This window comes from Trichomycterus rosablanca, chromosome 17 (genome assembly GCF_030014385.1).
Source record: "Trichomycterus rosablanca isolate fTriRos1 chromosome 17, fTriRos1.hap1, whole genome shotgun sequence".
NCBI classification, from domain to species: Eukaryota; Metazoa; Chordata; class Actinopteri; order Siluriformes; family Trichomycteridae; genus Trichomycterus; species Trichomycterus rosablanca.
The window spans coordinates 26,386,501-26,402,314 of NC_086004.1; the positions used below are offsets into that span (position 1 = coordinate 26,386,501).

The window sequence follows — 15,814 nt, forward strand, 5'->3', positions numbered from 1 at the left end:
ATTGGAGACACTGAATTGCCCTATAGGTGAATGGGTGTGTGTGTGTGTGTGTGTGTGTGTGTGTGTGTGTGTGTGTGTGTGTGTGTGTTTGCCCTGCAATGGACTGTGTGCCTTGTGCCCAATGAAAAGCTTGGATAGGCCCCAGCACCACCAACTACACTGCCTGGCCAAAAAAAATGTCACACACTCTAATATTTGGTTGGACCGCCTTAAGCTTTGAGTACGGCACGCATTCGCTGTGGCATCGTTTCCACAAGCTTCTGCAATGTCACAACATTTATTTCTGTCCAGAGTTGCATTAATTTTTCCCCAAGATCTTGTATTGATGATGGGAGATTTGGACCACTGCGCAAAGTCTTCTCCAGCACATCCCAAATATTCTCAATGGGGTTCAGGTCTGGACTCTGTGGTGGCCAATCCATGTGTTAAAATAATGTCTCATGCTCCCTGAACCACTCTTTCACAATTAATCCTGGCATTGTCATCTTGGAATATGCCCGTGCCATCAGGGAAGAAAAAATCCATTGATGGAATAACCTGGTGGTTCAATATATTCAGGTAGTCAGCTGACCTCATTCTTCGGGCACATAACGTTGCTGAACCTAGACCTGACCAACTGCAGCAACCCCATTGTGCAAAAAAAGTGGACTAAAGCACATCAGCACTAGACTCTGGAGAAGAAAGCACACTGTCTGAAGTAATACAATAATGCTACAGTTTAGTGACAGTAAAAAACAGAAACACTTTTCATGGTCTGGGTCTGTTTACTGTGCTTGAACCTCAATTTGGAAACGTACGTTTTAATGCTACGGCATAGTATATCAGAGAATTTAGTGCATCTGCTGTACTAACACTTTGGGGAAGGTCCTTTTTGTGTCAGGATGACAATACTACCGTACACAAGGCAAGGTCCATTAAGAAATGTTAAATCTTAACCCTGTTTAACATCCTATTCCACAGCATCAATGCCCAGCCTTACTATTGCACCTGTAACTAAATGCAAATAAATCCAAGCAGCAGCTCAGCGGTTAAGATACTTGACTAGTAATCAGACAGTTGCTGGTTTAACCCCTTTACTGAGCAAGACTCTCAACCCTCAATAGATCATTATTATATGCAGTAATATATACATCAGTTGGATGTAAAAATGTCTGCTAAATGCTGAAAATGTGACTATGCTAAAAATCTAGCCAGAAGCTTTATTTATTTATTTATTTATTTATTTATTTATTGCACAGCATTCAGCTTTTCATAATTAGATTGGCTGCTTTTCTTTGAATTATATGCCCTTTTTTATTAAAACAAGAATTTTCAGGGTTTTTTTATTATTTTATTTTTATTATTATTTTATTTCTTTATTTTCTACAGTTGTTGTTGTTGTTGAGCCTGTGGAGAATTTCCAGCAGTCTGGGCACTCCTGGGCAGATTCACTACTCTTTCAAGTCTTATCCCGTTAAGATAATAGCTCTCGCAGGGCTTTGGTGAAGTCCAACTAATTGGGAGTTAAGCTGAGATTTATATTCTACTGGGCTTGCTGAAATCAAACTCAGCTGTTTTTAATTAGTTCAACTGGCTTACAAATGAAATTTTGTGAACTGATTTAATTAACCAAGATACACTTACACTATATGGCCAAAAGTATTTGGACACCTGACCATGAGCATGTTACATTACATTACATTTAAAAAAGACACAGTGTTAAACTAGAGTGACTTTTGTGTGATTTTTCCAGCTAGAACAACCTCTCTTATGAGGCGACTACTCGCAAGACTTTGAAGTATGTCTGTGAGAATTTGTGCTCATTCAGTCAAAAGATGACAGCATCTGAATGCCAGGGCACCGATGTTGGTCAAAAAGCTTGGATAATCCAGTTCATTCCAGAGCTGTTCAGCGGGCACAGTCATGCTGGAACAAGAAACTGTTAATGCGAAGTCAGAAGCATGTCATTTCTCTTATATAATTTCCATTATACTGTAACTCTCTGGGGCGGCACGGTGGCTCTGTGGGTAGCACTGTCGCCTCACAGCAAGAAGGTTCTGGGTTCGATCCCCAGGCGGGGCAGTCCGGGTTCTTTCTGTGTGGAGTTTGCATGTTCTCCCAATGTTTGCATGGGTTTCCTCCGGGTGCTCCGGTTTCCTCCCACAGTCCAAAAACATGCAGTCAGGTTAATTGGAGACACTGAATTGCCCTATAGGTGAATGGGTGTGTGTGTCTGCCCTGCGATGGATTGGTGCCCTGCCCAGGATGTTACTGTGTGCCTTGAGCCCCCCACCCCCCACCCACCCCAATAAGCGATTAAGATAGTGAGTGAGTGTAACTCTTTGTTTGTGGATGCAGATCAGTCGTCTCTTTGTCGATTACAGCTGGTGCAAAATGCAGCAGCACCTCTTTTAACTGGGAGAAGGAAACGTGATTCAATAATGTCAGCCCTGGCTACCCTTCATTGGCTACCAGTAACATTTAGGAAACAGAATAAACAGAATTTATTTGTAGGTTTCTAAGGCCTTAAATGGGATGGCACCATCATACCTTGCAGAACTTTTGCACGTTCGGATTCATCTGAAAGCCCCAAGGTCTGGTGCTTTTGGAAACATCGAGGTCTAAGCTCAGGAGCAGAGGTGATCGAGCCTTTGCAGTAGCTGCTCTGATGTCATGAAACAACTTGCCTTCCCAGATTAGGGCTGCACAATAACTTGGTGTTTTTAAGTAATGCTGAAGATACGTCTCTATACTTTGGTTTAACACGAGGTTGAGGGGTTTAGCGATTGTAATTATTAGTCATAATATGTATTATGTTTCAGGAATCATGGTATTGTAAGATTGGATTTATTTGCATTCTTGACAGTTTTATGTTACATAAAATTCTGAGACTGTACAGCACTGGTCAACCACGGCTGTGTTTTAAGGTGCTATTTAAATAAACTTTACCTTACCTTGCCTTGTCTTATATGATTGATATATTACACCTGTTGGCAATTACTGTGGCTGAAACGTACGTTTGTTTGTTTATTAGGATTCCAACGTCATGTTTTACACTTTGGTTACATTCATGACAGAAACGGTAGTTACTCCTTACACAAGGTTCCTCACTTCAAGTTTATATCGAACACAGTCATGGACAGTATCTCCAGTTCACCTCACTTGCACGTCTATGTACTGTGGGAGGAAACCCACACAGACACAGGGAGAACATGCAAACTCCACACCGAAAGGATCCGGACCACCCCACCTGGGGATCAAACCCAGGACCTTCTTGCTGTGAGGCAACAGTGCTACCCACTTAGCCACCGTGCCGTCTGGCTGAAACATATAAAGGGAAGGGTGTCCCAATATTTTTGTTCATGAGGTGGTACTTTATACAGGGGTCAAGTTCCTTTTGTGAAAAAATATGTTGATTAATGATATATAATGATTTATTGTGACAAATATGCAAGAACAGGCAATAAAAAGAGGACGATTACTTTTCACAGTACTGTTAATGTATATAAAAGAGCTTTTGTATAATACCCAGAATGAATCAGCTGATCAGCTGCCAAATGTGGCTAAATCAGGTACTTAATGATAACTAAAGTAAATAATGACGATGAATATGAATGTCATTGAGAACAAAAGTGTTTGATTAAAAAAGAAATAAAGTAATAAAAAAATCAGGACAGGTGATTCCCCTCACTGTCATATTCACAACGTTGATCTGTTGGCATTGCCAGGGCAATTAAAACAGTCATCTTGCCAAGCTAATCAAAGATAAAAGCAGGCCGTACTGTAAAAGCTGCTTCTCTAATTACGAGGACGGTTAAGTCCTGTTTGTGCGGAGTTCCCGTGGCCCACATGGTGGGAGGAGGAAGAGAGCTGCGTTCAAAGGGTCTCCAGCATCAGCAGGGCAGCAAACAGTCTAATTTGCCACCATATTATATTTCCTCATCATTTCAATTTCAAAGTGCTTCACATTAGCAAGCGGCGAGGATGAAAGCGGCGGGGTAAAGAGAGGAGGGAGAGCTGAAGTTCATTCTCACCACCGATTATCCCGAGAGCTCGGCCGCTCATCTCCAGCAGCTCACGGTCAAAATAATTCAGCATCTCTCGCCACAAAACAAACTCGAACACCGCCAGCGTTCTGCACATGCGCGCACCCTGGGGGGGCTTTGATACGGGCCGACAAAATCCAAATTTTGTTTTTAATCAATATTTCATGGCTAAATATTTTATCTTATATTTCATGCTTCGCTGCGTCCTTCTCAGTGAGGACGACTCGAGTTCAAAAAGCCGGCCGCTATGTTTACTGGGAAATTATTCTGGTTTAGCTTTGTTTTTATTCCAGCAAGTCGCTCACTTCCTCTATCTAGAGGTCAGTGGATCGTATTCAATCAATTATTTACAGGTAAACTTGCTATTTAAAAAAGAATAGATTCAAAGTTTATTTTGTACTAGTAGATTAGTATAAGTAGTAGAAGTGGTAGTGTTAGTGATAGTAGTAGAAGTGGTAGTGTTAGTGATAGTAGTAGAAGTGGTAGTGTTAGTGATAAAGTTAGTGGTAATAATAGAAGTGGTAAAGTTATTGGTTGTTGTAGTAATGTTAGTGGTTGTGCTAGTGGTAGTGTTAGTAGTAGTGTTATTGATAGTAGTATCAGTAAAAGTGGTACTGTTAGTGGTAGTAATAGTGTTAGTAGTAGTAGTAGTAGTAGTGTTAGTAGTAGAAGTAGTAGAAGTAGTAGTGGTAGAAGTAGTAGTGTTAGAAGTAGTAGTAGTGTTAGTAGTAGTAGTAGTAGAAGTAGTAGTGGTAGAAGTAGTAGTGTTAGAAGTAGTAGTGTTAGTAGTAGAAGTAGTAGTGGTAGAAGTAGTAGTGTTAGTGGTAGCAATAAATACGATAGAGTTAGTAGTAGTGGTAGAGGTAGTATGGTTAGTGGTAGCAGTAAATGTGGTAGTGTTAGTAGTAGTAGTAGTAGCAGTGTTAGTAGTAGTGTTTGCAGTAAATGTGGTAGTGTTAGTAGTAGTAGTAGCAGTGTTAGTAGTAGTGTTTGCAGTAAATGTGGTAGTGTTAGTAGTAGTAGTAGCAGTGTTAGTAGTAGTGTTTGCAGTAAATGTGGTAGTGTTAGTAGTAGCAGTGTTAGTAGTAGTGTTTTCAGTAAATGTGGTAGTGTTAGTAGTAGTAGTGTTAGTAGCAGTGTCAGTGAAAGCAGTGTATGCGGTAGTGTTAGTGGTAATATTAGTAGTATTGTTAGTGGTAGCAGTAAATGTGGTAGTGTTAGTAGTAGTAGTGTTAGTAGCAGTGTCAGTGAAAGCAGTGTATGCGGTAGTGTTAGTGGTAATATTAGTAGTATTGTTAGTGGTAGCAGTAAATGTGATAGTGTTAGTAGTAGTAGTAGTGGCAGTAGCAGTGTTAGTAGTAGTGTTAGTAGTAGTAGCAGTAGTGGCAGTAGTAAAAGTAGTTTTGTTAGTAGTAGTGTTAGTTGTAGTAGAAGTGAAGGTGTTAGATGTAGCAGCAAAAGGGGTGATGTGGTGTTAGTAGTTGTGTTAGTGGTACTAGTAGGATTGTTAGTGGTAGTGTTAGAGGAATAGTAGAAGTAGTAGTAGAGGAAGTAGTAGGGTCAGTGATAGTAGTAGAAGTAGTAGGGTTAGCGGTAGTGTTAGTGGTAGCAGTAAAGGTGGTAGTGTCACCAGTAGCATTAGTAGTAGAAGTGGTAGTGTGGTGTTAGTAGTAGTGTTAGTGGCAGTAGTAGAAGTAGCAGGGGTAGTGGTAGTGTTAGTAGTAGTGTTAGTGGTAATAGCAGAAGTGGTGGTGTAGTGTTAGTTGTAGTGTTAGTAGTAGAAATGTTAGTGGTAGCAGTAGAAGTGGTAGTGTCACCAGTAGCATTCGAAGCAGAAGTGGTAGTGTAGTATTAGTTGTAGTGTTAGTGGTAGTATGAGGAGTAGCAGGGTTAGTGGTAGTGGTAGTAGTAGAAGTGGTAGTGTGGTGTTAGTAGTAGTGTTAGTGGCAGTAGTAGGAGTAGCAGGGTTAGTGATAGTGTTAGTAAGTAGCTTTAGTGGTAGTAGCAGGAGTTGCAGGGTTAGTGGTAGTGGTAGTAGTAGAAGGGGTAGTGTAGTATTAGTCGTAGTGTTAGTGGTAGTATTAGGAGTAGCAGGGTTAGTGGTAGTGTTAGTAGTAGAGGTGGTAGTGTGATGTTAGTAGTAGTGTTAGTGGCAGTAGTAGGAGTAGCAGGGTTAGTGATAGTGTTAGTAGTAGTGTTAGTGGTATTAGCAGGAGTTGCAGGGTTAGTGATAGTGTTAGTAGTAGAAGTGGTAGTGTGATGTTAGTAGTAGTGTTAGTGGCAGTAATAGGAGTAGCAGGGTTAGTGGTAGTGTTAGTAGTAGAAGTGTTGAGTACTGATAGGAATAACATGACGTTAATAAAATAAGCTGTTCAGCAGTATATCGGGGGCTTTGATCCTATAATGTGTGGAACCACTGTTCTTTATGCATTAAAACATTTCTCTGTTTATCTGTGCATCACATGAGCTGAACAGCAAATCAGCTAGCATGGCTAGTTTAGTTAGCAACTTAAGAAGAATAGTCCACCAGCAGGTCAGCAGCACACGACTTCACATGGGTCAGCAAAAACACACTGAGGCTCAGCAATACCCCCCCCCCCCCCCCCCCCCCAGAAAAAAAGATCAATGAGACCACCAGATCATTCGATTAAATCAGCACTCAAGCCCTTGTAATTGACCCCCACACACACACCCCGTGCAGTGCTAATCAGCACCTCCGTGCATCACGAGTGGGACGACGCTGTTCATTTGCTGACTCTGTTAACAGAGCTGGATGTTGCCAAAGCTTAATACTGCCAAAACTGTCTGGAGGACATCTGATGATTAATCAATAAACGGGACAACAGTGTCCAGCTGTCTGCAACCTCATCCAGTGATGGATAGTGAAATCAACATCAGCACCACCGTCAATAAAGTTTAACTGGAGTGGTGCAGGATCACTCACGACAGTATAAATCACTTATCAATAAATCATTAACGAATTACAAGAGTTTTAATATTAAATATCAGAACCAGAGTGATGCTACATAACACAAACCATCTGAAAACACATCAGCTTCATGTATGTGGAGCTTCGCTGGGGATCTGTATCACATCACGAGATCCTGGATCATAATTAATGCTTTGGCGTAATATTTAAAAAAGTTATTTGAATAGCGAGTAGGAATACCTACATCCAGTACACATCCAGACTACATAGATTTACATAGGGTTATAGAGTTACTGCATGCAGTGGTAGCCTAGTGAGTAGAGCTTTGGACTATCAATTAAAAGGTTGAGAGTTCAAATCCCAGCTCTGCTATGCAGCTACTGTTGGTCCCTCGAGCAAGATCCTTAACCCTCTTGGCTCCAGGGGTGCTGAACAATGGCTGACCCTGCGCTCTGACCCCAGCTTCCAAACAAGCTGGGATATGTGAAGAAAGAATTTCATAGTACTGTACATGTATACATATATATGAATGTGTGTATACATGTGTATGAGTGCATGTAAGTGCATGTGTAGATGTGTACATTTATGCACATATGGGTGTATGTTTACATACATATACAGTACAGGCCAAAAGTTTGGACACACCTTCTCATTCCTGTGGTTTTTCTTAATTTTTTTTTAATTTTCTACATTGTAGATTAATACTAAAGACATCCAAACTATGAAGGAACACATATGGAATTATGTAGTAAACAAAAAAGTGTTAAACAAACCAGAATATGTTTTATATTTTAGATTCTTCAAAGTAGCCACCTTTTGCTTTAATGACAGATTTGCACAGTCCTTGAATTTTTGGAATTTGTTGCTTTTTTAATGTGTTTGAGACCATCAGTTGGGTTGTGCAGAGGTAGAGTTGGTCAAATATAAAACATATTCTGGTTTGTTTAACACTTTTTGGTTCACTACATAATTCTTCATAGTTTGGATGTCTTCAGTATTAATCTACAATGTAGAAAATAAAAATAATCAAGAAAAAACATTGAAGAGAAGGTGTGTCCAAACTTTTGGCTGGTGTGTCCAAACTTTTGGCCTGTACTGTATGTATATATGATATATACTGCTATTCATATATATTTTACCCCCTTATTCTCCCATTTTAGTGTAGCTAATCCACTGCCAGGGACCCCAACGGCGTCTAAGGAGAATGTATATTCGCCTGACTTTGCATACGGAAAGCCACGCCCTCCACTTTCTGTACAGGCGCCCTGGACAACCAGGTCCTTACACAGCATTGATAACCCCACTCTCTTTTAGTCCAGTCTTACCCACCCTGCAGACTGGAGGCCAATTGTGCCTGCTAGAGGGCGCCCGGCCGACCCGTAGCTGAGCTGAGATTCAAACTCGGGACCATACACCCTGTATACAGCCTGTATTCACTTTTTAGGCTTATATCGCACCTTTAATCTTATTTTTATCTTTATTTAAAATTTTCTATATATTTCTATTGTGTACATTATGTTTTTCTTTTGTTTTGTTTTAGTATTAATGTGACCAGACAGTTATAAAAACACATTTTACTGCTTATTATACCATGCATGGCCTGTATGTGACTTATTTATTTTTGTACGTGATTTCTGTATGTGATTCTTACTCATTTATGGACACCCACTCCTAGGCAAAAAAAAACAAAAAAACAAAAACAAAAATGAACTACTAATAGGAGGAGCACTGAAGCATCCGTATGAAACCTGCACAGATATTAAAACCAGCCAACTTTGCACAGCCACTAACCAGAGGCAAGGATCAAGGTTCCCTGCTGAGCAATAGCAAAGATCCCTTCAGTCATGTTTAGTCAAGTCAAATGTATTTATATAGCACTTTTTACAATGAACAGTGTCTCAAAGCAACTACAGAAGATCAACACGAGTCCAGAAAAAAAGTCTAAATATTAACATCCAGTCTACGTCCCTACAGCGCTCTGTTCAGAGGTTTGCATACACTTCTAGGGAACATGTACTGCATGTTTATTTATTTATTTACTAATATTTTAATATCATGTTTTACACACTTTCATGACAGTAACCAGGTAGTTACTGGTTAAAAGCTCACAAGTTTTAATATCAATGAACAATTTTGTATCTCCAGTTCACCTCACTTGCACGTCTCTGGACAACCCTACACAGACACGGGGAGAACATGCAAAACATGCAAACTCCACACAGAAAGGGCTCGGACCGCTCCACCTGGGAATCGAACCCAGGACCTTTTTGATGTGAGGTGACAGTGCTACCCACCGAGCCACCGTGTCGCCCAGCGTACCATAAGTGGTTTTATAGTGATTGAGTTACTGGAACACAGGCGTCTTTCAGCCAAATAATTTGTAAGTTTTCAAATCTGAGTTATTCCTCTGGTACATTGTAGATTTTCTTAAAATATGACAAATCTGGCATTTTATTTTGTTGCGCGGCCTTGCAGTTCCCTGTTAGTGAACGTGATTCACAATAGCTCGTGAATTTTACTGAAACAGGGCTTGTTTGACTGCACATATTAAAAGGTACATAAACTGGTATTTTTGCCAAGGTTACTAAGAAAAACCCAAACCGTCACCTCATGCTGAATGGAAATTTCTCCACATGGTCCTGGCAAGAAAGAAGCCCTTTATATTTCTTTGTCCTTGTGACTAGCAATTAAGCTTCAGGACAGCTTTCAGAGTTGATTTTAAAGCTTTAAAGTTCTTTAATTACATGTGACCCCCCCACAAAACCCACCCAAATGTGCTATGAACACATTTCTGACCCAGCATATTTGTAGTTAACGTCTCCAAAAACGTACATTTGAGATTTCTTTCTCTGTCAGTACATACTGTACGTGAACATCTGAAAGCAAAACATAGTGTGTAGTGGATATAATGTGTTTCCTATAATGCTTTACTGTACGAGGCACTGCACTGTGCTACAGCACGCCGGCGATATTTCAGTCACTTCAGCGCCCGTCTGAGGATTAATGGCCGGTAGAGTGTGGGAAGTTCATACGGACATATGTGCATAGACATATTGTACAGTTAATCAAAGCTCTGCTGTGAGTGCTTCAGTATATTCATATCCAGCACTCAGCTCACCCCCAACAACCCAACACACACACACACACAGGTACTGACTCTGAATTCATTTTAAAGCTAGTAGGTGTGTGCTTATTTTACAGATACTGTTGGTAGCAAAGCAGCAAAGATCAGTCTGTGATTCACACGAAATATAAAGACCATCTGATTTACAAAAATAATATAGTATAGATAAAAAGTAAACAATTAGCATTATTATTCTGTCTACACTAGCTGAACCTATATTATGATGCTTTTTGATTTCTTTAGTAAATGCAGTGATTAGTCACATTCACAGTTAAGGTTGGAAAATAACATTTTCAGCCATAACATTAAAAGCACCTCCTTGTTTCTACACTCACTGTCCATGTTATCAGCTCCACTTACCATATAGAAGCACTTTGTAGTTCTACAATTACTGACTGTAGTCCATCTATTTCTCTGCATGCTTTGTTAGCCCCCTTTCATGCTGTTCTTCAATGGTCAGGACCCCCACAGGACCACCACAGAGCAGGTATTACTTAGGTGGTGGAGGATTCTCAGCACTGCAGTGACACTGACATGGTGGTGGTGTGTTAGTGTGTGTTGTGCTGGTATGAGTGGATCAGACACAGCAGCAATGATGGAGTTTTTAAACACCTCACTGTCACTGCTGTACTGAGAATAGTCCACCAACCAAAGATATTCAGCCAACAGCGCCACGTGGGCAACATCCTGTGACTACTGATGGAGGTCTAGAAGATGACCGACTCAAACAGCAGCAATAGATGAGCGATCGTCTCTGACTTTACATCTACAAGGTGGACCAACTAGGTAGGAGTGTCTAATAGAGTGGACAGTGAATGGACACGGTATTCAAAAATCCACTCATACCAGTACAACACACACTAACACACCACCACCATGTAATACCTGCTCTGTGGTGGTCCTGACCATTGAACAACAGCATGAAAGGGGGCTAACAAAGCATGCAGAGAAAGAGATGAACTACAGTCAGTAATTGTAGAACTAGAAAGTGCTTCTATATGGTAAGTGGAGCTGATAAAATGGACAGTGAGTGTAGAAACAAGGAGGTGGTTTTAATGTTATGGCTGATCAGTGTATAGTTAAACCCTTGTTATTAATAGTCTCATTTGGCATGAATGATTTCTTCTATAGTTGCTGAGCACACTTGCACAACAGTGAGGAAGAATGTTAGTCCATGATATAACAGCTCGCTCATTTATACATTCAGGGTCACGGTGGATCTGATTTATTGGGCGGAAGGCAAGAAAAACCCTGGACACCCTTGTCTATCACAAGGCGCACACACACGGCGCACACACACACACACACACTTGACTGCATGTTTCTGGACATGGGGAAGGAAAAAAGAGTACTCGGAGGAAACCCACACAGACACAAGGACAACATACAAACTCAACAGAGAAAAAAGGCCACAGTGCTACCCACTGCACCACCATGCCGCCCTACAAATCCTACAGCACCCAATACTCCCGGGTGGTCCCCCATTTAGATACTGACTGAGCGTCCAAGGTGCTTAGCGTCTGAGGTGTTCTTAAGGTGGTAAGGTCAAAAGCCCACAACAGCTCTGTTGGGTTGAAATCTGGATTTGGATTTGACTAATCAATTCCACAACCCTGAATTTTTCCTATAAAATTATATAGAACTATTTTTAATTTATGGTTCAATGACTGTGACTGCTCAGGTTCTGGGGCATCAAAGCAGCCCCAAATCATGATGCTCCCTCCAGCATGCTTTAGCATGCTCTGCTTTTATATGGAGGGGCACTGTAGTATTTTCTGTGTAATTACTGTATAATTACTGTGTAATTACACTTTGGTGTTGTATATCATATGTTTCATATTAAATTACATTTTATCTGCAGTGATTAGCAGATACGTTTCATCCAAAACAGCTGTGACTGAATACAATCCAAGCAATTTAGGGTAAGGGCTTTGCTCAGGGGTCCAACTGTGGCAACCTGGCAGATGTGGAGCTTGAACAAGTGATTTTTTTTTCGATTACTAGTACAGGACTTTACCCACTGAGCTACCACAGTTTTTGGTGTGATCTTTGCATGATGCCCACTCCTAGGGAGAGTAGCAGCAGTATTTTATGTTCTCAAATTGTAAACAGCATCAACATGTCTTATTGTACATTGATGCATCAACAATTCTTCTACAGAATGTGATTTGATTGGATCATGGTTCACATGAACAGACGTTTTCTTGGGTGAAGCAGACTCTGTGTGCTTAAAAGGCAAGACCACCATAATCACATGTCTAACTTTAAAACCACCAAGGTTTATACACTAGACAGCAATCTATTCAATAAAGGCATGAATGAAGAGGAAATAAAAGGACAGCAGTATTCAGCAAATAGCAGGATATAAAAGAAGAACTGGTACATGTACAGACTGTACAGACCTGCACTAATCATCCGTCGGGGGAACTGCGCTATCTTTTGGCTCGGTAAACGCCCACATCTTGCTACCCGGCGGATAATAAAGGAGTGAATTAGTCTCAGGAAGCTTTAATTAGTATCAAAGTATGCTAAGTCTAGCCAATTGTCTGGTCAGCTCCGTCCATTCCCTTTTTGATGACTTGAAAAGTGCAGACTAATAAAAGACAAAAGGAAAATGAATATAGATTTTCTCACTCAAGTGGCGACGAGGATGATTAAGTAGTTCATCACACAAAAATATAGAATTCTTCCCACAGAGGAATCGACCTGTCCTATAGATACATTAAAAGGATGGCAGGAAATCGTTGAGCATACGGTTAGCTATAGATTTTGTGCAGGACGTCTACCAATTGATCATCACTTCTCATTGCATTTGCGGCCACTGCTGCTGTGGTTCGTAGGCTGCGACACAATACCCGGGGGCTGACAAAGGATTATCTGAAATGACCGGATGAGCATTGTGCTGGACGGATTCTTCTGCTCGGTTCATTCCCGTAACGAAAACTGTCAGGTGCCACAACGACCCAATGCAGTGCAGTGCAGCCTGTAAATATTCACGCAAATACATTTTATTTGTTGTATTTGTTTTATTTATTTATTAGTTTTGCTTTTATCCTTTAGCACAATAGACACAATTAAGACTTTCACTATAGTGCTCGGGTGGTGAAGCAATAAATGACACTAGCCAGCTACCAACGGGAATCAGGATTGTGGTTATGGCTTGCAATGGATTGGTGTCCTGTCAAGGGTGTTACTGCATTGTGCCCAGTGATTCTGGTTAAGCAAGACCCACCATGACCCTGACCAGGATAAAGCAGTGGAAAAAAATGATGATAAAATGAAAACTGGATAGCTAACTATGTTCGATATTACTAGTGACCAATACTAGTAAAACCAGCTATTCAAAGCCAGAGGACAACTGAGATATTGGTCAGGGGTGCAGACAAAGTTTGGTGGTGATGAGATCAGACTGATTCTCACCTATATTAAGCCAGATGAGGTTATCTATCTATTAGAATAGAATAGAATAGAATAGAATAGAATCTTTACTGTCACTATACACAGGTACAATGAAATTTCGAATGGCATCTCTCCAACAGAGTAGCAGCAGTAGAGAAAAGACAGTAGTAATAATAGAATGGGTTTGAAGAGCTTGCTTACTGCTGGCTTTTTCATTAGAGTTTAGGAAGTAGTATAAGCCGCTAGGGTTTCCAGCTTGTAGTACAAAGACTACGTTCAGCTTTCAGTTCATAGGTGTGTGAGAGACTGGGGTTCAGTATCCCTTGATTGTATCCCAGCTTGTGGGCTGCCTCACCAATTGGAATAGAAGTGCTATGGCATTACTGTACCTAATTTATGGTATGGTAAATGCATTTATTAATAAATGTATAAATATTTATGGTATTTATTGATTTATTGTAGTTTTGCTGTTGTCTCTAGCTTATATTGTACATAAATAAATACAAATAAATAAGTAGAAAACGGAAGGAAAGAAGTCACTTTTGTGGAGATTATTAGAAAAATAAAAAGTCCATTTTCATCCAGTCTGGTCTGAGAATGAAAATGGATTAATAAATAAGAAACAATTACAACTCGTTATAAGTAATTTTGTCCTCAGACAGTAAAAAATTAAGAAAGAAAAAAGGATGCTCAGAAGTTAAAAGTTGATGTGCACAAATGAAACACTTTCATTGCATAACAGAGGCACAGTTTTCTTTTTCTGGTAAGTGGCAGACTCTAGGGTGATGGGAATATAAATTAGTGCACTTCATGCAAGATTTTGGCATTTGTTATTCAGCCCCAGGTGATGTATAATTTAGGAGTCATGTTAAAATGAAGTATTCCATTAATCAGTTGCTGTTATTCAGAGCGTTTAATTACACCAATTAACCAACATGAAGGCTGTTAAACCAAAGATTTGAAAATATGTGCTTTGATGATGAGTAAAACATCTACAGGTAGATCATGTGATCAATCATTTATGAATGTGGATTTTTTGTTAGCGCTTTGGGCTATCAATCGGAAGGTTGAGAGTTCGAATCCCATCTCAGCCATGCAGCCACTGTTGGACCCTTAAACAGGGCTCTAGAATTTAGGTGTACTGTACACCTGTATATGTATATATGACAAATAAAAGGCATTCTATTCTATATTTCTCTGCTTGTGTTGGCACCTTGACCGGACAGTAAGAGCACTTCCAGCTCCAAGGAGGTAAATAACCCACCAGCTTTCTCTTTTTCAGATGTGGCCAATTGTGTCAACCAGGCTGGTCACACTGCTAACTATGTGTATGTTCTATTGCAGTATGCAATTATATTAATGTGATATGTGATACTAATATGATTACAGAGCAGCAAAGTACTTTTTAAATATCACTGTCCCTTAACTATGTGTGAATCAACACTAAAGGACAAGTGCACGTATATTAATGAACTCAGTTGAGTCATAAATGGACTTGGGGGTTTAGCATTGACGTGAACAGTTGTGTACTGGAGCATATGCTCTGGTGACTCACAGAGCCCATGCACTCATCGATGGTGGCAACTCAGGATGAAGTTTGACTCAACTTATGATTCGTGGTGGAAGGAAAGGAAAGCGAAACAAAGAGGCAGCGGAAGAGACGAGGTCCGTGCTGCCAGTCTGACAGACGTATTCCAGCCTCGACAGATATTAAACACTCATTACTTTACATGGCACCGGCGGAGGAGCAGGTAAGAGCCGGGTTTCCATGGCAGCGTCCTGCATCGGCCCACTCACTCGGGCACTTTCGCCTTTTCCGTAATTTATCAGTGCTGAAAATGTGTGTGTGAACGCGCACCGGCATCAGCCATCGCACTGGGGGCTAGATGCACGGAGGTGATGAGGCGACTGCAAATTTGCACGCCGCTGTCTGCGGTCACTTCGCATCTCACATTACCTCATCAAGCCAACTGTGTCTGGTACCACCTACTAATTGCACTCGGCATGAGGCACGGAGTTAAAAGGATGATTTTAAATGATGAAAATAGTGAAACCACAAAGCCACAGAAATGCTAAATTATTATTTTAAATCATTTAAATTAGTTGATAAATAAAGCCTTTTGAAATGAAAATACTGGTGTGAACAGTGCGGAGGGCATTGATAAACAGCATTTGATTTTTTTTCTTCTTTCATTGTGTGGTCGACTGCTGCTACTGTTCTTCGGGAAAAAATTACAACAGGAAACAGCATTTCTTTAGTTGTTTAGTTTTCCAGGCATTCTCCAGTACAAGAACTGACCGAGCTCAACCCTGCTTAGATCAGGCATTCTTAGGATA

The 15,814-nt window shown here is 40.5% G+C and overlaps 1 protein-coding gene across 11 annotated transcripts in view; it reads right to left on the reverse strand.

Annotated features, from left to right (window-relative positions):
- The window catches only part of nlgn1 (neuroligin 1), a 258,250-nt gene that overhangs the window by 161,501 nt on the left and 80,935 nt on the right, over positions 1 to 15,814 (reverse strand). Inside the window, exon 4 of one of the 11 annotated variants that reach the window (XM_063012566.1) lies at positions 13,160 to 13,172. The exons of the other annotated variants lie outside the window; for them this stretch is intronic. Coding sequence (XP_062868636.1) covers positions 13,160 to 13,172 — 13 coding nt within the window. The remainder of the gene's footprint in view (positions 1 to 13,159; positions 13,173 to 15,814) is intronic. 11 annotated transcript variants of the gene reach the window in all.